This window comes from Thunnus albacares, chromosome 11 (genome assembly GCF_914725855.1).
Source record: "Thunnus albacares chromosome 11, fThuAlb1.1, whole genome shotgun sequence".
In the NCBI taxonomy this organism is placed as follows: Eukaryota; Metazoa; Chordata; class Actinopteri; order Scombriformes; family Scombridae; genus Thunnus; species Thunnus albacares.
The window spans coordinates 23,046,565-23,074,279 of NC_058116.1; the positions used below are offsets into that span (position 1 = coordinate 23,046,565).

General features: G+C 39.9%; 1 protein-coding gene across 1 annotated transcript; it reads left to right on the forward strand.

The window, feature by feature from the left end:
• Positions 1–346: 346 nt before the first annotated feature.
• On the forward strand, positions 347–27,448 carry wnt10a (wingless-type MMTV integration site family, member 10a). The gene is made up of 4 exons (XM_044366888.1): positions 347–814; positions 2,570–2,835; positions 8,973–9,346; positions 23,829–27,448. The coding sequence occupies exons 1-4, from the start codon at positions 753–755 to the stop codon at positions 24,387–24,389; spliced, it is 1,263 nt and encodes a 420-aa protein (XP_044222823.1). The 5' UTR covers positions 347–752; the 3' UTR covers positions 24,390–27,448.
• Positions 27,449–27,715: the final 267 nt, after the last annotated feature.

The window sequence follows — 27,715 nt, forward strand, 5'->3', positions numbered from 1 at the left end:
TTCATAATTACCTTCACCATTGTGACCAAATCTCTTGTCACTAAGAAATCAAATGCAAAAGTAATTTTCTCGATTGCAATACAGACTACTCAGTCCTCCTCATCATCACCATCCTCATCCTCAGCATCGCTCCTCCAGTGAATATAAATGTTCTCCGTCACAGAGGGCGCAGGCTAAGTGTTTCTGGTTTGCTTATCTAAAAGGATCTCTATCCTGCTTTAACGAGGCACTTGACCTCCCTCGGCGCTCTCCTACTCCCTGAGTGACGCAAAAAAAGTGGGCTGGCAAAGCGCTAAGTGCAGTAGTTTAGAGGACTATCGGTGCGCACCGAAACATCACTAGTCAAGCAGACTTCATTTAGAGCGCCTATCTTGGTACAGCCGCCCTCTCTCTCGGATGTTATATCAATGCAAATGCTTTGGCGGAGATACCGGGATGTGTACGGATGTGTGTGAGAAAGACTGACATTTCCTCAAACTTGTAGCAAATCTCCTCCATTCAGTGAGTGGAGAGGTTGATGAAACTTTTCTTGAATGAGTATCCCGCCGCTGGCTGGCACATCTGGACTCGGGGTCGTCGGATCTGTCAAGTCCAGCGCCAACTTTTAGCTGGACCTGACCTGACCTCCCTCTTTTTTTTGTCCTCTCTTTAAACTTTGAGGCGGAATATTGGACTTTGTTTGAATCAAACTCTTGTCTCTTTATTTTCAAAACTTTTTTTTCCCCCCTTTTTTTTCTACTGCAAGGCACAAAATGGATCACTCAATCCTCAGAATGACATGCGTCTTGGTGGTGATCTGTCTCTTGGATAAAAGGTGAGTTGAATAAGTGGTATCTGAGTTCAAGTTAAAAAAAAATGAATCTCTGTGTCAGTTTAATACACTTAAAGAACATCTTTGTTGTTTAGAATTACACAATGAATGAACCAACGTGTGACTAACTGTGTTCAACAAGTAATTAATTTATCATTTATCATAGCCTAGATTAACCCTAACCTAACCCTAACCCACAGTTTTCAGGATGATGTTTGTGCACGAAGCTAACATAAAAAATTATAAAATAAACACAATGAAGAATGAAACATTAGCCTACCTGCTTCCCATGCACCCCATCATTCCCAAACAATATTTACAATCAATAAAAGGTTGCCAGTTGGAAAGATAGTTGTTGAAACAGGTCTACCTTAAAGCAGGAAACACAACAGGTAGCAACAGAAGATAAACTGGAATTACAGTTAGGCATACAGTTTACAAAATGCAATACCACTTAGAAAGTAGGGCACTATAGTACAAATGAGCAACACTTTTTGTCACGACAAGCTGTATTTTCGATTTTGATTTATGCCCAAGGCTACTGGCTGCTTTTTCAGCAAGAGCACAAGGTGGTTTGTGAATTTCCGAGTCTGTTCTTTGATATAGAGGCTTGCAGAATAAAGTGCTGGAGATACACATGTTGACAAAATAAGGAAATAAGTAGTATGCAAAGTTGCTGCAGCTGCATGTGTGTTGCTGCGTGTCAAGGTGTGCTTGAGCATGTATGTGTGTGTGCCCAAAGCCATACATGCTCCTGACTGCATGTGCGGTTGCATGTCTCAGTCATACTAACACTTAAAACACACAACCTGTGTTTTACTTGTAATGATAATAAAAAAGAAAAGCAGGGCACCTTTCAGCTCTCAAGCCATCATCAGCACAGCCTGTGTTTTCCTTGTTACCGCTGCAACTGTTTCTCTGTGAAGAAGAAAAGAGCTTTGACCGCTGTCAGCTGAATTACTGTTGTTCACATGATTGATCAGCAACAGAAGCAGCTGACAGTCAAGTACAGGGACACACCTTAAGTCAAAGTAACACTGAATTTACATGTTAGCGGATTTCCTGAGGTGATTTGTGAGGCAGGTAAGTTGCTTTCTTCAATGCTGTGTATCTAAAACTGTTACTACACCTACTGGATTCATGCCAACAAAGTGGCAGCTGCTCCCTCATTCCCCACTTCAGCTCACCTGTTCTACTGTGTAATTATTATATTGCGCAATTAAGTCAACATCAAAGTGACAATCTAGAACTAGCGTGTGCAGTGCAAGTATGCAACTTGTTTTGGTACGTATATTGAAATCAGTAGTTTTGTTTGTTTTGTTCTTTCGTTGCCTAACCAAACAATGGTCTTTGCATGATCATAAACTGAATCAATCAAAACAAAAAACTTGCAAATCAGGATCAGCTTTATTGGCCAAGTATGTTTATGCATGCAAGGAATTCGACTCTAGCATAATAGATTTGAAAGTATGTTTCCTCTTCAGTACACTGGTATCTGGAGGTGGTTTTACAAGCCACAGTATGTGTATTATTGTGATTTTAAAGGAATCAACTACACTGGGAACCATCAAGTCAGGGCATCTGTTTGGTACTGTAGGAACTGAGCATTGGTGTGACACCCAAGGACCATTGAAAAAACTTTACTGATCCAAAAGAGACTTTAGTGAGCAACTGTTCTACAATTCCATTGAACAGGATAGAGACTAAAGATTTATGAGTAGTAGCTTTTTCTTAACCTGACCTGTGTGCTCTATGCAGGGTAGACTCCAATGAAATCTTGGGCCTGAAGCTCCCCAACATCGACCCGATCCTGAATGCCAACACCGTGTGTTTGACACTGCCGGGGCTAACGCGGCGCCAGTTGGAGGTGTGCATGCGTAACCCAGATGTGACAGCTTCAGCAATCCAGGGAATCCAGATTGCCATCCACGAGTGCCAGCACCAGTTCAGAGGGCATCGCTGGAACTGCTCCAGCCTCGAAACTAGGAACAAAATACCCTACGACAGCATAGTCTTCAAGAGAGGTCAGTTTTATGGTCACGACACAAAAGTGGCCAACTTAATAATTTCATTTGAATTCATATCTTCCTTGTATCTCTTCCATTAAAAATGTGAATACAGTACAGCACGGGGGAAGCGACATGTATGTTTTAAAGGTTCAAAAATTCATTGTCCACTGGATAAAACTTACAAGACACCATAGTGAAAAAACACAATGGAGTACAAGTGTACAGTTCAAAAGTTTGGTCTTCAAACAGGCTGTGGTTTCATCCTCAAACACACTTTGATACAATACCTTGAAAGGCAGAGGCTTACAGGATAGATTAGCCGCAACAAAGATGCATGTCCTAAAAAAGTGTTGGTATAATATAATTCTCCACATTCAAAAGATTATCAGAAGAGATCATTTTCTCCCACTGATACATTTTTTGAATGTTATCTCACATGAATGAAGTCCTCCGAATGGTCAGGTTATCTCTATTGACTAGCGGACTGGTATCTACTTTCTAATCACCTAACAGTATCTCTCTCAGTAGCCGGTACAAAAGAGCAGGTAACTTCAAAAGCAGTTAGTCACCTCAAGATTACCAGACCTCATGCAGATCAGTTTTCTGTTATGCTTTGTAGTGCTTAGAGCTTTGCAAGTCAGCCACAAAGGATGAAAGAGGATCTTTAGAGTCGGGACGCCTTCAGATGGACTCATCCCAAGTTATTGACTGGAAAAGGCATCAATTTCTTAGTAGCTTGAGCTTGAGATGAACAGTGCACGGTGTGGTTAGTTGTTTGTGTGTTGAGTTAAGTCAGCGTTCAGTTTAACCAAATAGGGAGGCAGCTAGTGCTTAAAAGTGAATTATTTAAAGGCTTCAATGCAAATATCACATCCAAAACTTTAGAAATGACTGACAAAGAAGACTCTTATTGTTATGTTGTTACAAATTAATTCCTACTGAAATCAATCAAATACTGAAGTATTTTGGGATGGAGTGCTCTCGAGACACTTCTTGCAATTTGTATTACATTGACATGATTGTAATATGAATTAGATTGCATTTGCTTCTATTGGTCATTGTCTGCAACAAAATCTTGTATCTGTTATGACAAGTTTTGAGTTTTTAGTGTTATAGGTTCAAATACGTCTTGATATGCAGCTTTATGTTCAAAATGAGCCAAAGACATGATGGAATTCCCCATCATGAAAAGCTGATTAAATGTGTCAAAAGTTTCCTGGAGGGGTGTTGCTGTAATTTATGTTCTCCTTAGTCAAGGACCTTTAGCTTTGTAACCTTCATCGAGGACTTAATATCCTGTCAAAGAACAACAAACAAACAAACTAACAAACAAAAATACCTCTTAACTGCCGTATATGCTTACACACCTCTGGTCGTACTTTCACTCCTCACTGACTCATTGAAAGGCTGTTTGTCATTATTAGTAGAGGCAGTTGCTGGTTGTCTGGCATCCCTGGTTTGCCTCGGGTGCAGAAACTCCAAACCACTGACATAAACAACCTCTTTAAATCGGATGATTCATCTGTTACATGTTGATACGTTCCGCTCCACAGAAGCTAAAAATTGATACAAGTTAACACGCTGCAGCCATTATTGCGTGCAGCTACTGCATAAGGGTTAGTACTTTCAATGAGACAGATTTTCAGATGTAGATTACTGTAGGTGGAATTGTGGAGATCGAGATAAGTTTTTAGTGTAACTGCCCGAAGAAAAATAAATGACGCAGTTTCAGACCAAACTGGTATTTTTGCTTTTTAACTCAGTAACTATTGCAACAAGTTTATCTGAGTTTTTAAAAACATGTGAAGCAACATTTACACCATTTTGCGTCATAGTGTAAATCCATTCTAATAAAACATTTTTTTAATCCTTACCTGTTCACATATTCTTGCAGAGCTTTTTCAAATCTTCTATTAGAGGCTTTACAAAGTTTTTTTTTTAAGTTGAATATCAGGTGCTCTTCACCTCACTGTTTGTTTGGATGTCTCATTTTACTACATCAGATGCTGCTTGGATCCTCTGCCACGTATCTCTCTGCTGATGGATTCTGATAACTTTTATGGGCCCATGTTCATCCCCGTTTAGCTTGCATTAAAAACTAGGCTAAAGAGGACATCAGGCAAGACATTACATGGATAGACAGGAATAGGAGAATCTCTCTCTTTCTGTCACTGTCTCTGTCTCTATCTCCCTCGTCCTCCCTTGCTGAGCTGCTCCTAATGCTTTTACTTCCCTTGCCAGTGCGAGCGCTTGTGAATTTGCTCTCAGCACTTTCCCAACTCTCGGTGGCAAAAGCATAAACCTGTTTAGTCGGTTTCTGTAACACAAAGTGACAGTTTCCTTTGAATCTTTAATTCATTTTGCCACTTCCTCTGCCATCAGTTCAGCCGGGCGTGCCGCAGCCGGTGAATTATTTGTTAGATTGATTTGTTCCCAGTCTTCCGGGGGCCTGCGTTGCAGAGCCTGGCTCAGAGCAGGGCAAGAGCTAAAACAGGCTTTCTATGTTTGAGGCTGTGCCTAAGTGCCATCCCTCTCTCGCTTCCCCTACCTTGTGTGGGTCAAGGTGGTAAGGGGGAGGAGGGGGGTACACAGTGTGAGTTAGTGAGTCAAACTGTATATGTATATAGTCATGCAGTTTCAAGGGTTTTGTATGTATGCATCTTTTTGAGGGGTATAAAACCAAATTTACAACTTTACACTGAACATTAAAGCTGCTATAATCAGTATTTTTATATTAACAGGAAAGGAGTCCCTCATAGTGACGAACCCACAGACAATTATCACCAACTCTGCAGTTCACCTCAACTCTATGAAGCCTCTCGGCGTCGTTTAACTCTTTGTTTTGGTTTCACAGTCTGCGACTCTACTGTTCTGGTTCACTCTCATCAGCCTTGTTTCCAGACGCAGCAGGCAGCTATTTTCAGCGGAAAAACCAACTGTACACTATCAGCCCACCACCGAATGGCAGACAGGCAAAATTAGCGACTAGCTGGTGAGCAGAGTGGAACACTTAGCAGCTAAAAAGGTGAAGACCAAATAAGACTTAAAAGAAGAGTGAATATTGGACATTCGACAGGTGGCCAGAAACACAACTTCAAATGAATGCTAGTGTTACTTCATGTCAGCTGGATGTGTAAATAAGCAACTCTTTGCAAACATGTTCGCCATATAAACTTTATATGGTGATGATGTGTCAATGTTGTGTTCACAACGTGCTTCCACTGCCCCCAGCTCACCAAAAAATCTGTTAATGTGGGTTGAAGGGCAGTTAGTGTGCGTCTAGAGAGGTTGTGGGTAATGTTACTGGCTTGTTCATATTGTATGTAGCCTACAAGCTTCCTTGCTGACTGAAAGTCCATCTGCATGCGGTCGGCTCACTGCATTTTTTAAATCCAAGACATTAATATCAGTGTACAGTATAACACCGTCAGTGAACAACTTCATCTCAGATTATGAATACACAGTTTAAGAAATTCTTCAGACAAGAAAAGACGCCATTTCTAGACAGAAGCCGTTTTATTTATTGGAATTCAAATGGGAAAATTGTTTGAGCGAGTTCAGTTAGTTTTGTGCTTGACTAATAGAGCTTGCATTATTAAAATCTACAGAAGAATATGGCAGCGATGATTCAGAATGTGACCATATTCTGATAGTTATCTTTAGGTTCTGCTTAATCTACATGCTCAGGCAGGAGTGTTTGACTCATAACTGGTTTTTTTTAGCCATCAGATGTCAAGACTAAACACAAATTTTGTATTTGAATAAGTACGCAGGTGTAGTTTTACTTGTGCTGTTTCTGCTTTTTTCTACCTTTTTTTAAGTACACAAAAATCAAAGAATTCCAGCATGACAGCCAGTGTGTCAAAATGTAGATCATGTTTTAAAAAAAAGTATCAAATAGTATTATATTTATGTCAAAATATAAATAAGGAAACCAAACAGTGCTAAAAGGGGCAGTTCTAGTTTCCTAGCTTTTTATTTGACTCCAACAAGCAGCCTGAATCATTTCCCCCCTCAAGCACTGTGCTATAAACTCCTGCGTGGTTTCTTTTCATGTTTTCTTCACAAGTTTCCATTATAATCTTCACTGTTTTCTACACCAGTAAATGACTGCCAGTGGGGCTTAAAGAACCTGAGGGTACCATGCTTACAGGCAGTAAGCTGAGATCTAACAACAAACACTGAGGGAAACTGTAGAGGATACAAGTGCAAGCGCTGCTGTCGCACTTCATCCTTCAATATTCACGGATTCCACAATTGGACATGGATTTTTTTTTTAGTCACAGAACTATATCAACATAGATAGGATGGATATGTATGTGTGTTCATATTGCCGGTGTATGTGTGTATAAGAGGAGAGTGGTGTAACATTAGTCGGCTGAATTACAGATCAGTTGTGGTAGCGTTCGCACTGATTACATGTGCCACATGCCAGTTAGTCTTGCTGTCGAGGAGAAAGGGATGTGTTTAGCTGTAAAGGCAAAAGCAGTCACACATTGTATAGAGAGATTACATGCACGTAGTCATTTAACTACCTCCTCTACATGCAGCTAGTCTGTCTGAGCCAAGTTAAAGAGATTACAAGGCGTAAGCGGCGGTACGGCATAATCAACCTCTCTATGCTAAACACATGCACATACAATAACACACACACTTTGATCCTTAACCATCAGCGCAAGATATGATATGACAAAAACAGATAAAAGTATCAAACTCCAGCCATCTGTTGCTACTCAGTCAGCCAGAACAGTAAGTCAGTGACCAAGCCATTCACCCAAGAATAGCAAAGGTAATAGTTACAAGCTGGAAGAAAGATCTTGGAAAGTGCTGAAAACTTTAAAGAAGGTATATGGGTTACTTGTGGAGGAAAGCAATGAGAGAGTTTCATGGCGGGGAGCATAAAGAGCCAGAAATGCATCCAATGTGGTTCAAAGGCCCAGTAGGGCTTATTTAGTAGAGTGCTGCAGCACAAATGCCAGCGCTATCTAGCTACCATTCTACTCATTACATAGATAGCATATGTAAGCAGCTGGTCAGCAAGTTATACAGCCACATATCTTACACATAAGCAGTAGGACGGACAGAAGGAGACACAGCCCTGTTCAGTAAGAGCGTGTGAGTCCTCTGTGTGTGTCCCCTAATGGGAGTGGTGGAGGTCTGTTCATGTTCAGCTGGTCCACAGAGGCAAAGTACGCAAGTGTTTGGAACATTTAATTGCTATTGTCCCAGATGTTTTCCCCTGGTTTTATGAGCCTTGGCATGTGTGTATATATAAATGTGTGAATAAACTCTTATGTGTATCCTTATCAAAATAGAGTAAGCTCTTTTTACTACAGTGCACCAATGCTTGTCTTGTATGAAACAAAGCATGCAAAGTCAGCATTAAAGTGCATATTTACTAAGCGTTATGGCACACTTCGCTAACAGAGATTTTAAAAGATGTCATTGCTTTGCTCATTTGGCTGTTGTTAAACTGAGTTTTAGGGTTAGGAAAATCACTTTACATGTTAAAGTTGAATCCAGCAGTTTTACAGCAGAAATTTAACCAGGGAAATGGGTTTTTTTTTTCTATTTCTGATGCTATTTGGGGTAAAAATTTACCACAACTAACAACACTTGTCGACAACACCTTTTTCATAGCAATCTGAATATGGATTGCTATCTAGCAAATGTCATCCTCCATCTTCCATCTACCTGGTAATCCTCTCATTTCACCTGAAAGCTTCATGACACATGCACAGTGGTATGTTCTGCCTGCAGGTCATTGGTTAACATTCAACACAAACTCCATGTTATAACACTCGTAATGCCTCTACAGATGCTTCTTAAAAGCAACATGGCAAATTCCTGAACACTGACACAGTCCTCATGTCAGCTTTCATAAGGTTTTTATGTGATACTTATGTCATTTTGGACATAGCAGTGAAGTATGGTGTTCAGAGAGTGTCAATCCCATCTTCCTCTTGGCAACGGCCATTTTAACTGAAAGCATGTCTCGGACTAAGCTATGAAACTATGACACTCAAGTGTTTTCTTTGCCAAACTCTTGTTTCCTGATTGTGATGCTTCTTACATCCACACAAGGCTATATAGCAACATCATTATTCTATTTATATGAAACAGCTCCTCTTCCTCCACTCTCATCTCAACAGGTTTTAGAGAGAGTGCCTTTGCATATGCCATTGCAGCAGCAGGCGTGGTGCACGCAGTGGCCAACGCCTGCTCTATGGGCAAACTGAAGGCGTGCGGCTGTGACGAGAAGCGCCGTGGTGACGAGGAGGCCTTTCGCATCAAACTGCACCGCTTGCAACTGGAGGCCATCCACCGGGGGAAGGGCATGGTACACGGTGTCATGGAGCACTTCCCCGCTGACCTGCCGGGACCCCAAGACTCCTGGGAGTGGGGCGGCTGCAGCCCCGATGTGGAATTCGGAGAGAAGTTCTCTCGGGACTTCCTGGATGCCCGTGAGACCTACAAGGACATCCATGCTCGTATGAGGCTGCATAATAATAGAGTTGGCAGACAGGTGAGTGGAAGTGAGAGGATGTGTGTGTGTGTGTGTGTTTTGTTTCCCCAAGTTTGTGTCACTTGTTATATTTGTATTTTCCTCTTGCAACAGCAACCTTGCAGCATTTTCTCTGAGAGGAAGATTTTGATTAGATTTACCCATTCATGTCAGACAAATTCAAATAGATTTTTTACTCTGCCCCAGTGTCTAACAGCTTTGACGCACTTTTAATTGAATTACTTCAGCAATTTGGGACTTTTCCTACAACTTAAAAGGGCCATTTTACACATCAAGTTTAGTTGACTTGTCACAAGCAGTACTACTCAGCCTGTAAAAACAATTATTTTTACGACAGGATGGAGCTTTCCAAAGTTTGAAAAAAGTAATCCCGATAATCTCACCAGGGTTATCTCACTTTGGGCTTGGATATAACAACTTTTTAGCAGAAAGCCTGTGTTACAAACTGAGCGCATGGAGTTTCAGACATGGACATTTACTAGTCAGGGAGTTTCTTAATGAAAGACACTCTCCACCTGCATTATTGGAAATGTAGGATCATATATTCTGCAGCACACTAGGGACAAAAAGAATATCTTTTGCCTCAGTTTTGACCGTTCTTCTTTTAATCAGTCTCTCCTAAGTTTATGGAAGTGCAACATACATCACTGGATCAGGCCTTTAAATTAAAAATAATTTAGTGTGAGAAGGCAGTTTGTTTCCACATATCAACAAGTGTAGCTACTGTTTACATTTGAAGTTGATGAGTTAAAACGCACTGACTATGAGCCTCTATGTATCTGCAAACCTATGAAGGAAGCAAAGCACGGTTAGATACATTATCTACAGTATCTCTGCTATCAAAGTAAATGTTACATTATCTTTAATATAATTTACACAGAAAAAACATATTACACAGTAAAGCAGGTGGAGAGTGGGTGGGTAGAGTGCTACGGGGCCAATAATAACATTACAGTGAACAATACACTCTCATTTTATTGGCTGGGTCAACAGTGGCCTGTCATCATTACACTGCAGTTTATTTCTGCTGGCATAGACAGTTTGTGTATATTTGTATCTAGATAGATGAGAGACTAGGGACTGATTGTCTGTATATGTGTGTGTGTGTGTGTGTGTGTGTGTGTGTGTGTGTGTGTGTGCATGCGTGTGTTTATAAGTGTACTTGCCTAAGCTCCATGTTTACTCTACATCTGCAGTTTATCTGCAAAACAATAACAGGGAATCTGTTTTTTCAAAAATACTTTGAATGAAAATGTGACCTTTATCATAACACATTTATTGCTACAATTCTGATAAAATGTGTTCCGCATATCTTATCACATCTACGGTTTTATTCTGTACAAACATACAATAACTGCTGTAGAGGTTTGAGCTCAACACTTTTGCAGCGCTACAGTGCAGAAGAGGTGGATTTTCCAAAAGGGGAATTGCTTGGAAAACATTACTAATGAAGGAGAGACAGGTTGTGATGTGGCTAAAACTTGTTTCATATCATTATGAGCTTGGTGTCCAATCAAGCGTTGCGTATGCTCAGTGTCATCTACCGAACAGTTCAGAGGGAGCTTTTACCTTTTACCCTCTCCCAGTGTAAACCCAAGAGAACTATGTGTGGTTAAGGTGACCACAGTGGGAATTTCCGATACGATTTTTCTTTTATGTATTAGGGTTGCCTAAATACACAGCATTGGGGATTACCTTGCATGTCTGGAGGGAGTAATTTTTCCCTGCTTTCAAACTCTGACTCACAGTATATTACTTACACTGTTAGAATGTTTGAGTTATATTTGAAAACCATTCACTGAAACTGTATATTTTGAATTAGCACTGTTTTAACCAGCTGCATCACGCTTCCTGTTTATTTAAGGAAATTCATATAATTTCTCCAACTTTCAGAGGACTCTTTTTTTTTTTTTTCACAGATCACAGTCAGTCTCTGTTTGATAGATGAAGGAAGTTAGCAGTTTAGACAAATTTTGTTCTGTTATGACAGTGGTTTTGTGCTCACTGTGTTCTGTCAGTTTGTGTCAGATCAGTCAGGATGTTAAAGGAAGGTGACAGTACTCAGCCATAGTTGTTAGTAATTTTGCAGCTAAGAAGTATATTTTCCCTGTTTCTTGTTTAAAAACACTTTTTTTCTCTCTCTTGCAGTTATCATTACATAGCAATCAGACACCTATTTTATGTCACGCTTGTTACTTTTTAGGTATTTTTGCAGCATACAAAGGTTAAAAACAATCCCTCCGGGGCAAATATAAGGGTTTTAGAAACTCTAAAGGGTATGTCAACAACAAACAATGAAACAGCTGTAATAAATGACTCTCTTGTTGTGTTTTCTAACTTCTTTTGGCAAACTTGTTCCTACAGTGTTTTCTGCCTTGGGCAATGAGAGAGAAAGATGTAAATGACAGTGATAAGCCTTGATGATCTCCAGCACTGTGGTGGAACAGAGACAAGAAGCGACCGTAAATTGCTCATTGTTCCCCGTTTCCTCCTGAGTAATTTGGGCCTGTATCTTTCCATCAGTTTACTTCTGGTTTCCTTGATTATGCAGACAAAACACAAATGTGGAGCGCGTCAGGCGAACTGAACAACAGCTGACCTCCCAGCAGTAGAGGTGATGGTACAAATAGCCACGGACATACAACTGGTGAGATGTATTCCAATCAGTGCTGTGGACTTGGGAGTAAACTTTGGGTGGTGGCTGATTTGACATGAGGAGTAATGAGTTCATGAGCCAAGGAAAGAATAATTTGTCTTTTGAATCCTTCTCCTTTTGTTTGGATGTATTAAGTAATGGTATAAAACTCTGTCACAGTATGTTGTCTTTTTGCTGTCTACTGTGCCTTGAGGCCACATGCTTCCTAATATTTAAGGCCTAGGAGCTGGTGGCAGGGAGACCTATATATACACTATACCACATCCAAAACATCCCGAGTTTGATCTTGTTTTGTCTTTCTTGTCAGTCTGTTTTTTGGCAGAAGTGTCCCCTATTATTATGCCATTTAATAAGACACTGAAATCCTTCTTCATGTGAGTAAGTGTGGACTTTAATGCGTAATAATGTCAAAATATGATATTAATGGGTTATAAAAAGAGAGAAACTTGACGTTGTTGATAATTGCTGTAAACCTAATTGCAATCAGGAGAGACTGCATTAGAGTGAACAATTATTTTATTGACATGTGCACAATAATAATGAGAAGTGTGAAAAAGTCTTTGGCGATTAGACCCCATCATGACATCATTGTATATACATTTTTTTCTATAACGGGGGTAATGAAGCTGTGAGTAGTGTAGGATATCCCCCCAGTGGAGTCTAGACACTTGTGGTGGTGATTGATAAAGTGAACACTGAGATCTGGATGATGAGAAGCGGAGCGGGCTTCTGATGAGCTCAGACCTGGGCGCTGAAGTGATGAAAGTGGAGGTGAACGGGGGTGGAGGAGGGTCACGACGATTCATACTGAAATGACAGCTGACGGCAACAGAGAAGAGAACAGTTTTAAAAGTTTGACAGCTAAGACATGATTGGCTGACGGAGACCATGGCGAAATCTGATTGGTTTAACTTAAAGAGTTAACACCCCTAGCTGATCAGCTGATACTAGAAGAAGGAGAAGAGGGAGAGGGATAGAGAGAAAGAGGAATGAGAATGAATAACATAAGATAGTCCTCCTGCTTGAACTTACTCTAAGCTTCATTTTAATTTTACGCTGACATGTGGAGACGGTCATTACTGACTTTAAATAATACGTTTTTACTGAGGTATGATGACACAGACACATTAGCCTATTAACCTGATATTCAAGGACTGCTTTTATTATACAATAAGCATAACCTCAATTGATGATGATGGTGAGATACAGCACATCATATGAAATAATTACCACAGAAGTTGGTTGGCTTCAGGTATGTCTTGAAAAAACTGACAGAATTACTGTAAAGCTGCAGAGAGAGTCAGACTCAAGCTCATATTTCTCCTCTGTTTTGGCTCAGACTGTTCGGCAGTATAATGGCTCGGTGTGTGTGTTAAAAAATACAGTAGCTAGTGGGTTGTGTCATGAATTTAATCAGAAAGACGAGGTGTGGAAACCAACTTTTAGATGTAACTGGAGACAAAAACTGACAGAGGAAGTTCATTAGGTCGCTTCTTTGTTGTAGAGGAGGCAAAATGAAAATTAAAGGTACAATGCCAATTAAAGGCAATGTTTATAAAGTAAATTATGCAAATGAATTGTGTAATTTTTTTATGACGGTTACATTGTACATTAAAAAACAGGTTTATCAAACCGGGCCAGTTTGACTATTTGTCAGGTGAAGTGCCTTGAAGAAAAATATTTCAAAATCAGAAAATGTAATTACACCCTTTAAACTTTAAGGAGAGCAACAGGAGCTCAAAAGAAAAAACAAACTTAAAGTGCTGCTACTCAGCTTCATTTTAATTTACAGTTTGATTTTTCCAGAAGGATATTTAGAAAGGATAAATATTGGCTCTCAGATTCCTTGCAATAAATTTTGTTTTCTGTGTGCCAGGCTTCTATTTCCAGCCAGACGAGCTGAGGCAGTCATCAGCGACATCAAAGAGTCCACCTCGTTTTTTTTGCAAAGATTCTGGTTACGACCAGCAGGGACTAAATGATAGCCAGTGCTCCTGACCTTTACCTCTTGTGTTTTGACACAAGCCTGATGACCCCTGATGACCTTGCTAGGGTTCTTTAAACCATCTTTTACATGGAGCTGCTCAGAAGAGTCTGGCTGACTTGTTACAGCTCACCACAAGCTGAGGATTACTGCTTGAGTGTAATATACAGAGGCAATACCTGGCTGGAGAGAATGAGGAAAAGAGAGAGAAACAAAGATAGAGAGGGAGGACAAACTTAGTATGTATATACTGTGAAATATCATGCGCCTTGATGACTTCAAATGGTACTGAGAGCCGCAACAAAACCCCTCTAAGATCTTGTGACACTTGCACACACACACATGCACACACGCACTCACATGGCCCCTAGTATCAAACAGAAAACACTGACAGGTGGGGCCTCAAAATAATGCCTATCCTTCCCGTGATTCTTTCCTCCCACCGACCCGCCACTACCACCTCACCTCTCTCTACCGCTCCACCCCCTGCCCCGCTCCCCCTTTCTTGAGAAGTAGTCTTTAAGTAGAGGAATGCGGTGGTTTTTTAGCGGGGTGTGCATGTCGCCTCATGCCCACCCCAGGGTTCTCACGACGTCCCGTCTTGTTTTTAGCCCTAATTAGTGGCTGCTGGCAGTTTGGAAACAGATGTTTAAAACCCTGCAAAAGATTTTAGACTTCAAACACCGGGGCGGAAAGTAGAAAGAGATTCGCCCTTCCTTCCCTCCCCTCTTCCCCCTCTCCTGCCTCCTCCAACTTCTCTCCAACAGGGCTGATTATAATACTGTGCTGTACACTATGCAGGCACAAGAAATTAATAAGGTGGGAAGATTTATCTACACATGATGTCAATCAATGTGACATGTTACATCTATGTAGTATATGTGTATAGTTCTTAACCAGCTGCTTGTTTATACCTAATAATAATAATTACAAAATACATTTGAAACATTTAAATTATTAAAAAAAAAAAAAAAATTTAAAACAAGTAAAAACACATTGTGAATTAAGGTTTTTGCTACCCAAATAATCATGGTTCTATTTAATGTGAAAGCCGCTTTATAAAGGGCGATGAAGTTTTTTTTTTTTTTAATATAGCTGATTTATAATTGTCTTATTTTTATTCAGGTATATATTAATTCATAGTTTCATAAGCCAAACAGTCAATTTTTTCTTTGGATTCCTCACTAATCAGATTTTATTCTCCCTCCAGCCCTCCATGTTACTGTTAATTTCCGGTGAACCAAATCACACTACTGTTCAGGAGTTAATAAGAGTGGTTTTAAAAGCGTGACTACATGTTTAAAATGGCTGCTTATGACATGGAAACACTTCAGTGGGGCAGTAAATTTCTTGGCCAAGTTTTTTTTTTTTTTTCTTCTTTTTTTTTTTCTGAAGGTTCTTCTCCATCGTTTAGAGAGCACACCTCAAAACAAATGCTTGGCAGGCTTTCCTTGTGTTCATGTTGCAGAGCTTATACTGTAGAGCCATGCCGAGTTTCTGTTGAATCCTGTCTTGTTCATTAGGCAGGTGGTGACAGTGCCGGCTATGCAACAGTGTGCCATGTTACTGGCAAGCATCTTCTAGTAATTACAATTACCAGGGCCTAACTTCAGGGGAGTAAAGAAATATGGAATGCCCTTTTTCTGGAAGGAAACTATATACTTGAACTCATTTTCACCCCCTTTTTAGGCAACATGCTGTTCAAAAAAGATTTTGAACATTTGAGACATTTGCTCAGACTCAGGGGGAGACACAGGCAAATCATCTCAAGTGTTATAATTTCTTATTGCTGTTTGTGTCTTATTATTTTTCGTATTTTGCTGACTTGTGGTGATCTTCACTATACCTAAGTGGGAGTAAAAGTGCAGCAAGAAGTCTGTCAGTAATCATTAAAAATTAAAATGCAGTTTTGGCATTAAGGGTGACTTTACACTTGCATTGCGTGTCAAAAGCATCCAATATAGCTGTATTCTTTAGGCCTAAAATTTTGACTATAGCAAGTAAATCAAATGCTCCAGGAAGTCACTGCACCCAGCCAAGAAAAAGCCCCGCTCATAACCCCCCTGTATAACCACAGTGTGTCTTTTTCACACTTTGATTTTTGTACAGATAAAACAAACAAGATATAACATGTAAATTGTATATTTAGCTTTGCAGGTGCTGGGAAGTGGATTTTGTTACATTGAGACAGAACCAGGCTTGCTGTGCCCCCGTGTTTCAGTCTTCATGCTAAGCCATGCTAACTGGCTGCTGGCTCCAGCCTTATATTTAGCTGACAGATATGAGAGTAGCATTGATCTTCTTATCAGTGCTTGGCAAGAAACGAACAAGCATATTATCACAAAAACGATTCCTTATATCTGCAACCGTTGTTTGAAAACCTTTCAGGAAACTACTTGAGACTGAGCTTTCATCAAACAATTGTAGAAGCATCACAGTGAAGACAGCACTGCTTTCAAAGGAAAGGGAAATTGCTGATTTGATTTGTAATTACTGGCGCCAGCCCCTGCTGCACTTATTAATAATATATTGCAATGTAATGTATATAACACTCAGTGCCAAAGGACAAAGGTTGTGACTGGATTAAATGAAAACCAAGAGAAATATTGTGACAACTAAGATGCCACCAACTGGAAAACTGTAAATGTTTGTATAGCTGATGTTTAAGGCTTCATCAGAGCGCTTGAACCGTGATGAATCTAGAGCAGCATCCCCTCTGGCTTGATCCAAACCAGCAATAGTGAGATTCGTAGGTCTTTTTATGCCTAATTTAACCCTTGAGCGATGATAAACTGCTTTGGAGAACCCATTCACGTTAATTCATTGACTCAGAACCCACACGAGAAGCAAAGTGTGTTTGATCAAAAATAGCAACATTAGTGCGAGGTTAGTCCTGCACTCCTTAGAGGCCATTTCATATCATCAGTGGTGTGCAGAGCATTCCTGAGTCCTGACAGTACAGAGGGAGAGCATTTGATCTGACCCACCACATACTACGCACACACATCAACACATGCACACACACACACATGCATGAGCATATGTACACACACATAATCATGCTCGTTCCATCCTTATAACATACACTCACAAATACACATTAAAATACACAGAGGCAAATGTTTCATAGTAAAAGCTCAGCAGGTGGAAGTGCTTATGCTGGTAATAACATTTTATTAGAGTCTCTAAATGAGAGCTGTGGACAAAGTGTGCACTCAACAGTGAGTAAATACCACACAAACACACACACACACACACACAAACAGGCACTCACAGATGCGTTCTAATGTAGTATAGTTCTTAATGTAAACTGTAGATATGCATTTGCCCAGTAATTGCATGTCATTGTGTTTGCATGTGTGCGTGTGTATTTGTCTGTATGCGTTTAACTGTTCTTTTGAAGCAAGGCGTTTGATTTGTTTAAAGTGATGTCTGGGCTTAATGTGCTGCTGTGGGATTTGTTTGTGTGCTTTGATATTGCCTTGGCTTTCTGCTTGGCTTTAAAGGTCCTTTAGTAGATTTTCTTTGAACTGACAAACACAAGGCAGCGTGCAGACTAGTCTGCTGCTTATCAGTGAGAAGGGTCGGTTGTGGGACACATAGACATTAGATTAGGATTTTCCCAAAAGTACTTAGCAGTGATGACACAGGGATTGACCAATGATTAAATTCAATGCGCACTACAAAACAGGGAATAAGCCATAAATTATACTGGTAAATTGTAGTTGGTTATGACTGGCAACGAAGTTGCTCAACTACTGTGCCTCCACACAGGGAACATTATTGCAGAAAGGTGTTGATTTCAAGTGTGGATTAGCATTGAGACTAAAACAAAAGCATTTTACATTAAATAACAAGCTGTTACAGACTTCTCATATTGCTTGTGTACATATACACCAGTTTGAAGTTTAGCTTGTCACAAGGATCACACACACATTTGACAACAAGGAATACAATTTAGTACATATTTTTTTCTGGTCTGGGATTTCTCATCAAAGGTCTTAGAAATACAGACAGCCAGCAAATTGCTCAACTCCTCAGTAGCTACTACTCCTCTCCATCAGACATTTGAGCTGTATGTCATGCTGCATGGACTTTCCCTCTGCAAAAAAAAGCTTTGCAGAAAGTAATCACTGACTGATCATAATCACTGAGTCAGTATTGAATCAGCCAAACGACAAAATAGGTGTAACATTACGCTAAAAGGAGTGTGGTAACACTTCACCTTTGGCATACTGTAGTCATGCACAGCAGGTGTTATGGCAAGGCTGTAACAGGCACTTGCATGCAGCAAATGAACAACTGCCTCATTAGGTTTGTATGTTCTAGAAAATAATCACTGTAATTATTGAGTATTACTAAATGGAATGTGTTTTAGATGAGCAAATACATAAGACTGACACATTCATTTTCATTCATGCTGACACAAAACACAAAAAAACTAGACTAAAAATGTGTGTAAAGTGTACGGGTGCAGTTCCGGCTCAATTCTGGCTTTCGACTTTGATCATATGTCAACCTCTCTTTCTGGCCTCTTGTTTCTTGTCTTTTGATTCTGTCTGCTTCCCAGTAAAGGTAAATATCCCATAAAACAGTGTGTAAGGGCCAATGAGTGCGATGCATTTTATAATAATCACACCTTTACCTAATTAATGCACTCATTTCGAATGTCTGACTGTGGTAACCGGGCCAGACACCACCTCTGATCTTAAGTTTACTTCATCCACTCCCCTTCATTGCACGGTAGTCTGCTCTGCTCTACTTCAACATGTTGTACTCTTCCACAACTTTACTGTATTATGTAGCTTGCAGTCCTAATCTGCCACCAACATGTCGTATTTGATCTCTGTCTGGGGTTGTTTTATAGACACCTCTGTCTCAGTCTGTAAGCCAATTAAAAGTTGCCAGATGTTTGTTTCTAACTGCGGTCCACCGTTGCATTTGATGCAATTACATCTATGTGGTGAACATGTAAGCCCATTTGTAAGTCATGGAATAGAATATGTCAGGTTTCCTTTTTTCATCTAGTAAAGCATCTTTTTAAATGATGATACTTTAATGCGAATAAATGATAATATTGTAAAAACCAACAGAATTTTCCCCTGTTTAATCTATTTTACTCCTCTGAAACTCTACAGAGTCTCTAGACACATTACCATAGCAGACAGTAAGTGTGTTATGCAACAGGTTTTTTGCAATCAAGTATTTTATAGTTTGTATAAAGTTGAGTTAGACCGATAATATGTGTGTATTTCCTGATTTATCATAGCTGACGATAAATTACACTGGAAAACCGATTAGAATCTAATCCGCAGGATAAGGCTGATAGCGGCAGGACATGATGGCTGAGCCTAGATAGAGTATCGGCTAGACGGACAGGTGATTTGTAATAACACCCACACGCACTGTCACACACCCACACAAACAGCCTTTGTATATCTACAAGCAGTGGAAGAACAGCAACGAGATAATCCAAAGATCATCTCCTCCTCCTGTCATCCTCTTTTCCTCTCTCCTTTCCCCTCACCTCCCCATTTACTGTATACTCCCCCCTTCAGCTCCACCACCCAGCACCTCCTCCACCAACCCTCAATGTCTTCAGGGCTAATTGTCATGATCAACAACAGGGTAACCGTAAATCATCGCATCAGTTTTCTTCCTTTTTTCCACAGTAGTCAAGTCAGATATCGTAAACACAGACAAAGAGACAGACGACACACGTTTCTATGTGTCTCCCTCTCTCCTTTGTTACACACAGTCATACCCCCAGGTAGAATATAAAGTGAACTGGAAGAAACCAGAAAATCACAACCTTTCATGTCATCATCAATTAACCAGCCTAATTCTTAGACTGGTTTATATTTGGAAAAATACAGTCAAAATGAGAAAAAAGTGACTTGAAGATAAGGATGTTAAGAGAGGAAAGACTACAACAGTTTGTTTTTTTTCTGACTCATGTTCTAATTCAAAATCTGCACCATATTGGATGCAAATCAACTCTCTGTGCCAAGTCATTCCTTTGTTATTTGATTAAAAGCAGTGTCATGCATTTGAACAAGTTAATGCATGCTTCATTTATTTAGTCAGACACCTTTAAATCTAAATTAAATTCAAAATGTGATGCAGCCTTTCCATTAGTTAAATCAGGAGCTCTTTGGTACATTTCTTCTTAACTTTCCACTTGTACAAAATGTACTCAACAGGCGTTTCCCCCAGCTCTTTTGTCAGATGGATCAACACTCCACATTACATACTGACAGACCACTTCTGATATAGCAAGAGCAGACAGCTTCCCTATTTCCTATTACCTGTTAAGAGTCTGATTCTACCGGTTTGCCTTTCAACTACATGTCAAAGGAACATTTGACATTTCCCCAACACACACAAAGTACTTTTCACCTGGAGTTATGTTCTTTTGTTGAGGTTTTAGGAGCCTGCAAACATTTTTTTTCAAGCTCTGCCCATTCAGACCTTAGGGTGTGCAGCATGCCTCATGTGTTTAATGGATAGATCCACCCTTAAACGTAACTAATAGATGCAATTCTTTTGATCTTGAACTGGCAGATATGTTACATTTTAAATAAATAAGAGTTCTGTTCCCCTTTAAATCTAGAAAGCTGTTGTAGGTCGTTCTCGTAACATGTTGGACTTTGTTGAGTAACAAGAAGTTGTAAAAGTTAGCTGAGAGTGGCTGATTCTAAATTAAATTTTTAGGAAGCGGCTATTATCCTTTTATAGTGACATATAGGCTAATAAAACCAGGAGCAAAATAGCATTTTGCTGCACTCTGACTCTGAGTTATGGAAGTCAGACATGTGGTAGAGCTGGAACAGCAAAGGTTTTGCAGGCATTGCATGTTTTTTCTACCTCAGGAAAATATTTATTCTTACGTAAACCATTCTATTCTGATACACATAAAAAATTTTGAGACACACTGCCATGGTTCGTAAACTCCTAGAATCGGCTTTTACCCCTGCAATAATGTGATTAAATGTCAATAGAAATAACACTTTTTAGCTGTTTTTTGTTGTGTTACTGTACGTTTAAACTGCTATCCTGCTGTGAATGTACCTTCAAACAGTAGCAATGTGGATGCAATTATGACTCCTAGGACAGTTTGACTCTTTAAGGTTTAAGTGGGTTGGAGAGCTTTATGATTACAGACTTTGCTGTGTGTTTAAGGCCAGCATGTTTGTGATTCTGGGGTTGCCTCTGCCCCTATGTAAAAACTGAACCAAATGCTGCAATCTGAATTCTTAAAGTGCAAGTGCTGTTTGAGCTATTATAATGTTGTTTACCAAAAAGACTTACAGCCTCTAGTATATCTTCACCACTGATCACAGCTTCCTTTAACTTTCTTCTAAACACTGGCAATAACAGTACAACCATGTTTATCCAAAATGCATGCTTCTAGGTTACTTTCTGTTATCTTAACACACATTGTGAGCAAAACATGCAGTGATGCAACAGCTGAAAATCTTTTGCATTCTTTTGTATAATTGTTATAATACATTGTACAATGTATTTTAAGCTGCAGCTTCAAGAACATTTAATTTCTTCAAATGCCCTACACTCCTAGAAAGTTCAATGAGTGACAGTAACATAAACATATCATCACATAAATATATATTTAGAAAGTCTGCATAAATGCATGTAAATCAGTAAGAAATCTAACCCTAACTCTATGAATAGCCTTTAAGTCTGAGGAAAGGAATATCTCTTTGATCATTTGTTGCAGCTCCAGTTGGATGTATCATGACCTTCCCTGCTCCACAGGTGGTCTGATATTTTTTGTTTTATTGCTTTTTTGAGACAGTGTGACTGATCACTATTAACTTTGGCTCTGTGGCAAACTAGAGTGTTTTCTTTTGCTATACTTGTTCATTCCAAACAGATGAGTCAAGTGGCTCCATTTATCACAGTTTCATTCTTTCATCCACCTCTCCACTCATTCATGCTCCAGAACAGGGAACGATGTTTTTTTTCCCCTTCTTTACTCTGTATGGTTTGCTCAATTGGGAAACCCACACAGCACAGCGTGAAATGGAGCCTTGCTGCACGCAAACCAAGCCCTTTTAAGTATTCCACAACTTGTTCTCGTTCCCCATGAGAAAGGTGGAATAAAGCACAGGGGAATCAGGGGAAGTGAAGTATCTGTTTTTTTGGCGTTGGTCCAGATCGACCTTGACTTTTGAGAAGTGGATAACTGGATTGCCACACTCAATAGATACATGACATATCCCATCTCTGTTTTTTTTCTCTCTGTGCTCTTTCTGTTCCTTTTTCTGTCTCTTTAATGGATGAGATCCTAGTTAAATAATGGAAGGGGGTTTCACTATGTAATTTCTTAACAGGGAAAATGATCCACATGGTGCTCTTGGAAGATTTTCACGCTCTGAGGCAAAGCAAGAAAGCCCTCCTGCACGCACATACATCCACCGTGTACACACAAGCATGAACATACATACCATGACACTCTTTAACTTATCTCCTTTACAGTAATAGGTTATACCTGTATTTCTGCCAGTTCCGCCTTATCCTATGTGAGTGTGTGGGTGACAATCATATTTTGTGCATGTGTGGAGATTAGCATTATTGCTAGCACATGTGTGGAATGTGTTTAACTGTGCAAGTGTCCAGCATGTGCGTGTATATATGTGTGTGTGTGTGTTGATAGGGGCGGCAGCAGAAGCAGCATCTGTCAGTACTCTGGGTGGCCCGGTGTTCCTGTTGGTAATTGGATCTTAAAGTTTAGACCTCGTGATGACTGATAAACACACACACACACACACACACACACACACACACACACACACATTACATCCCACATGACATGAGCCCTATCCATCCCAGTAATATTTCCTCAAAGCTGTGTGTGTGTGCCTTTTCCGGTATAAACGCTGAACTTGTCAGGACCAGTTGTCCTCATGGGGACCGTCCTCACCCGGTCTTAATGAAAAACATCATCTCTGAGGTCCTGGTTATGGTTAGGGTTAAGATGTTAATTGAGGTTAGGTTAAGGTTAGGGTTAGGCATGAATTAATCATGGTTAACGTTAGGGCTGGATTAGGCTGTCCACAATGAATGGAAGTCAATGCAATGTCCTAACAAGGATAGCTGCACACACTTGCTGCTGCTGCTGAAAGGAGTGGGTAGGTTTTGCAGTGTTGGCCATGCTCTAACAGGACACTTTGTATTTGTGCTTGTTTATGCATGCAGATGTAGCTGTAGAAGATGAACAAGCCCATCATGCGTGAAAATGGCTTCCGTTCACTGACATGTAATAAAATAATCCACAGTTGTTGTTAGTATCCATGTTGTCAAGGAATTCACTGGCCAGCATTAAACCATTAAAGTGAAAATATGTAAATACTGCAATGCTCTGATGCCTAATGTGCCACTACATGTGGGTCATGCTTGGAGTCATTACCTGATGCCAAGAAATGAATAATGACGCTGCTATCTGTTTGGGTAATGCCTGCATCCATCTGTGTTATTTGATATCAGTATGTTTGACAACAGACTCAGAGTTGGACCACCTGGCTTCTTAAATGCGGGACCAATATTCCTTCAGGGCATTATATGTCATTCATAGCACAGTGGAACCAAGGCTTGCTCAGAAGAACAAACAAATGAAAAACACTGAAGTAAAGCCAGTATGAAATATGACATGCAGTCTGCAACAGCCTGTTCCTGTTTATATTAAACTTCAAATGCAACCAATGATCAAGAAAGTCATTAATCCTTCTCATTTTCTCTCTCTCCCTCCCTCGCCTCTGCTCACTTCCTCCCTCCATCCCACTCTCTCTCTTTTTGTCTGTTTCCGTCTGTGTTTTTCACAGGTGGTTCTCGACCACATGAGGAGGAAATGCAAGTGCCACGGGACGTCGGGGAGCTGCCAGCTGAAGACCTGCTGGCAGGTCACCCCTGAGTTCCGGGTGGTCGGCTCAATCCTCAAAGAGCGCTTCCACATCGCCACGCTCATCAAGGCTCACAACCGGAACACCGGGCAGCTCGACCACTCTCACCACAACAACCACAACAACCACCACAACCACCATAACCATCACAACCACCACCACCATCACCACCATCAGAACAACCACCACAATCACCACCATCACACGCATCGGAGGCGGCCAAGCATCAACGAACTGGTCTACTTTGAAAAATCGCCAGATTTCTGCGAGCGGGACCTGGGGTCGGACTCAGCGGGCACGCAGGGCCGGATCTGCAACAAGACCAGCCCCGGCATGGACAACTGTGAAAGTCTGTGCTGTGGGAGAGGCCACAACATCCTGCAGCAGACACGGAGCGAACGCTGCAACTGCAAGTTTCACTGGTGCTGCTACGTGGTCTGTGAACAGTGCAGGATAACAGAGTGGGTCAGTGTCTGTAAATGAAGAAAAACACCAAAAGACTACATGATAAAAACAAAGAAAGAAAGAACAGACTCAATAAACATTATTAATTTGAAAGGGGAACATGACCGTTATACTGTTTGTGCCCCATTACTTTTTGCGGTGGACTGCTGTTTTCCTTTCCAGAACTGAAGAGCAAGGACGGAGTGTGAAGCAGTTGAGCCAGCAGAAAGATAGATGTGCATGTTGGTAAGAGTGTGCGTATGCAGCACAACTCAGAGAGCACGGATGTTCTGCGTTCCTGTCGATACAAAGTAACACAGTTACATCAGCTAAATGTCTGAAAATTCAAATATCTGAAAGCGACAAATGATTATTGTTTCAACATTTGTTGACTGGCATACTGCTGCATGGGATTCAGATGAGCTAAGAGGAAGTAGAGAGTAAGCAGTAGATTGCAGTCAAGAGAAAAAAAAAATCTTTATAGCACCAGAGATATACTGTAAAAGGGGAAAAGGCTGAGATCTGCGTTCCAATGAAACTCAAAAAGCGGGGGGAGGACATCAGATTTTTTTTTTCTTTCCAAACCAATCATACAATATATACGATAGTCCCCCCCATCACCAATACGACCATGATTTACAGCGTAAACACCATGTTACACAGTGTTTTTCAGAGACAAATATAGACTGTTTCACACAGCAGGATTCACTGTGCACAGGATTTGTCACAGCACAACACACCTGGAGCACCTAAGGATTTAGTGCCTTGTTCGAGGGCAGTTCTGAAGTTTCAGTGTTTATAGCAGCTATCAGGTTACAGCTAGAACACATCCCTATCAAAGAAGCTGAAAACCAGGGGATCATCGTCTGGCTCAACTGACGCTCTATAATTGTATCAGTCAATATTACTATGTTGTGTGCATAATGTAAAACGCAGCTAACAGGGCTAAAAAAAGGCAGACAGGAGTCCCAGGATGATTTCTATTATAAGGTTGCATTAAAGGAGAAAACTTTTTACAATAAAGGATGACCAATGTGGAAAGGAGGACTTTACAACAATGATTAATAATGGATAAAACTTAAGCCAATCTAAAGTCTGGTCTGATAGTTTGATTGTTGATGCTGCTTCCTGGGATTTCTCATAACAGACCTTAACAACTGAAAACATTTCCTTCCCTTTTAACGGAGGATTTAATCACACAAATCAGCGTCAAATAGAAGAACAAGCACCTATAGGCCTATATACACTATAAGGTTCTTTTTGTGAATCAATTTGAGAATCGCTGTTTGAAAAACCATCATGACACAAGCTTGCACCGCTGTTTTGAGATCATGTATTACAACCTCCCCGATCACAGCACAGATACATCGTCCTGAATTAACATTATCCAAAATGTTCCATGTGTTGTCTATGTTGTGTGTGCGATGTAAAATAAGAGGATTGTCAGAGTACAGTGCATAAGAGACCCTCATATTAATTTATCAAGTGAAGTTGGATTTCATTTTCAGCATGATCTGAACAGCAATGTAAATAAAATATAATAATGCTGCATAATAATCAATTAATTTGACTTATAGGAAACTGAGTGCACATGAACAGGCTTCAGTTCCTCGCACTATAAACACCCAAGGCTGTCATCAATCAAAGTGTTTCCTGTTTTGTGATGCAATGCACTGTGTGCGACACTGTAAGCTTCTTGTAATATATCTACACTCACTTTCCTCACACTTCTTCAACGTGTGCATATGTTCAACCGATATTCTGATGTCAACTTCCGGCTATAGAAATAACAAAGCTGACATGGATTTCTGCCATATGCACATTTTGAAGATCATATTTGGTCTCAAGTAATGTGTATGAGTTGTACTGTACTGTTTTTATCAGACAGTGTAATTTATTTTTAATTTTTTTTTTCAAAAATGTTTCTGTGTTGAAAGCAGAGGGAAAAAAAAATCTGGAATTATGTTTCTGGTGTTACAGATTATTTTGATTCTGATAAGTAGTTTGCACACACAGAACTGTGTCCAGGAGAACTCTGGGAGATATCAGCAATATGCATTTTTTTCATGTCATAAATGTAATGTAATGTATGTATGTATGTATGTATTTTTTATGTTTTAATATGGTTATTATCTAAGTTATTTTATTTTTGTGGATAACTTAATATTTGTAAAACAATAAAGAAAGACCATAATATTAAAAGGGGAATCAATGTGATGAAATAATAAAATACGTGAAAGTAGTGTATTTGCTAAGAGAGCAGTTTTATGTTTATTTTGTCAAGAGTCAGGTGCTGCCTGCATGCTAATGATGATAAATTCCTTAGTTATGCTACAGTATATTTATGGTAAGATTACTTCAGAGGTCATTAGTTTTCATCAAGTTTCAATCCTGTAGGAACGTACATATTCCAAGTATATATATTTTTTATTTTGTACCAAGGTTATTTTGTACATTTATTAGCTGATCTTTTAGTCACAAAGGCATCAGAAAATTTGTCATAAAAAGTAAGATTGTCCACTGTCGGAAACATCAAATCAGGTACAGGTATGTACCTGAATGTACAGTACACGTAATAATTTTGACAATTGACAGTCCTTCTATTTATGACAACGTTTTCAATGTTTTAAGGCCATAGACATTTTTCACATTTCACATTTTAACTTGCTGTAGTAGGAAAAGCACAGGTGTTACTAATAACATAAATGATGGCTTAGCATGCACAATAGCAGGATCCTGAAACCAAAATTCAGCCATTTTTAACGTTGTTATTTACACCTTTGCTTTTCCTACTGTGACGCATCAAAATTTTCTGTGAAAAATGCCTATTCCTCAAACAGTGTGTTCCCCTGTTTGTCTGTCTGTGTGTGATATTTAAATGTCATGTAAATGTTTTTTTTCAGTGTAGTATTTAAAATAGAAATATTTTATTTTCTTAACCTTTATTTCCCATATGTTTATGACAATGATCTAAAAACATGAAAAGGGGAAAACCAGATTTCTTTATTTGACATTTGTTACCCTCCTGATATGGAGGATATACTGTATATTGTATATGTATATACTGTTTCTCAGAAAGCTCGGCTAATAAATGTCAAATCTGCTGTGGAGAAAGTGTGCAGAAGATTTTATTCTGTCTACAATGACTAAAAAAACTACAAAAAACGACCTCTCACTGGAACAGTTTGCATCCATACTGCGGTTACAGATATCCTAGTCATTACTTTGACTGTACATTGCCTGAATGTTTTAGTGGGGACATTAAGATATATCCAGACCAGATAAAACCGCAAATCTGTGGTCAAGTATAGACCCCCCCCCCCCACCCCCCCCCCCCCGCCCCCCACCCCCCTTACCAGTTGCTG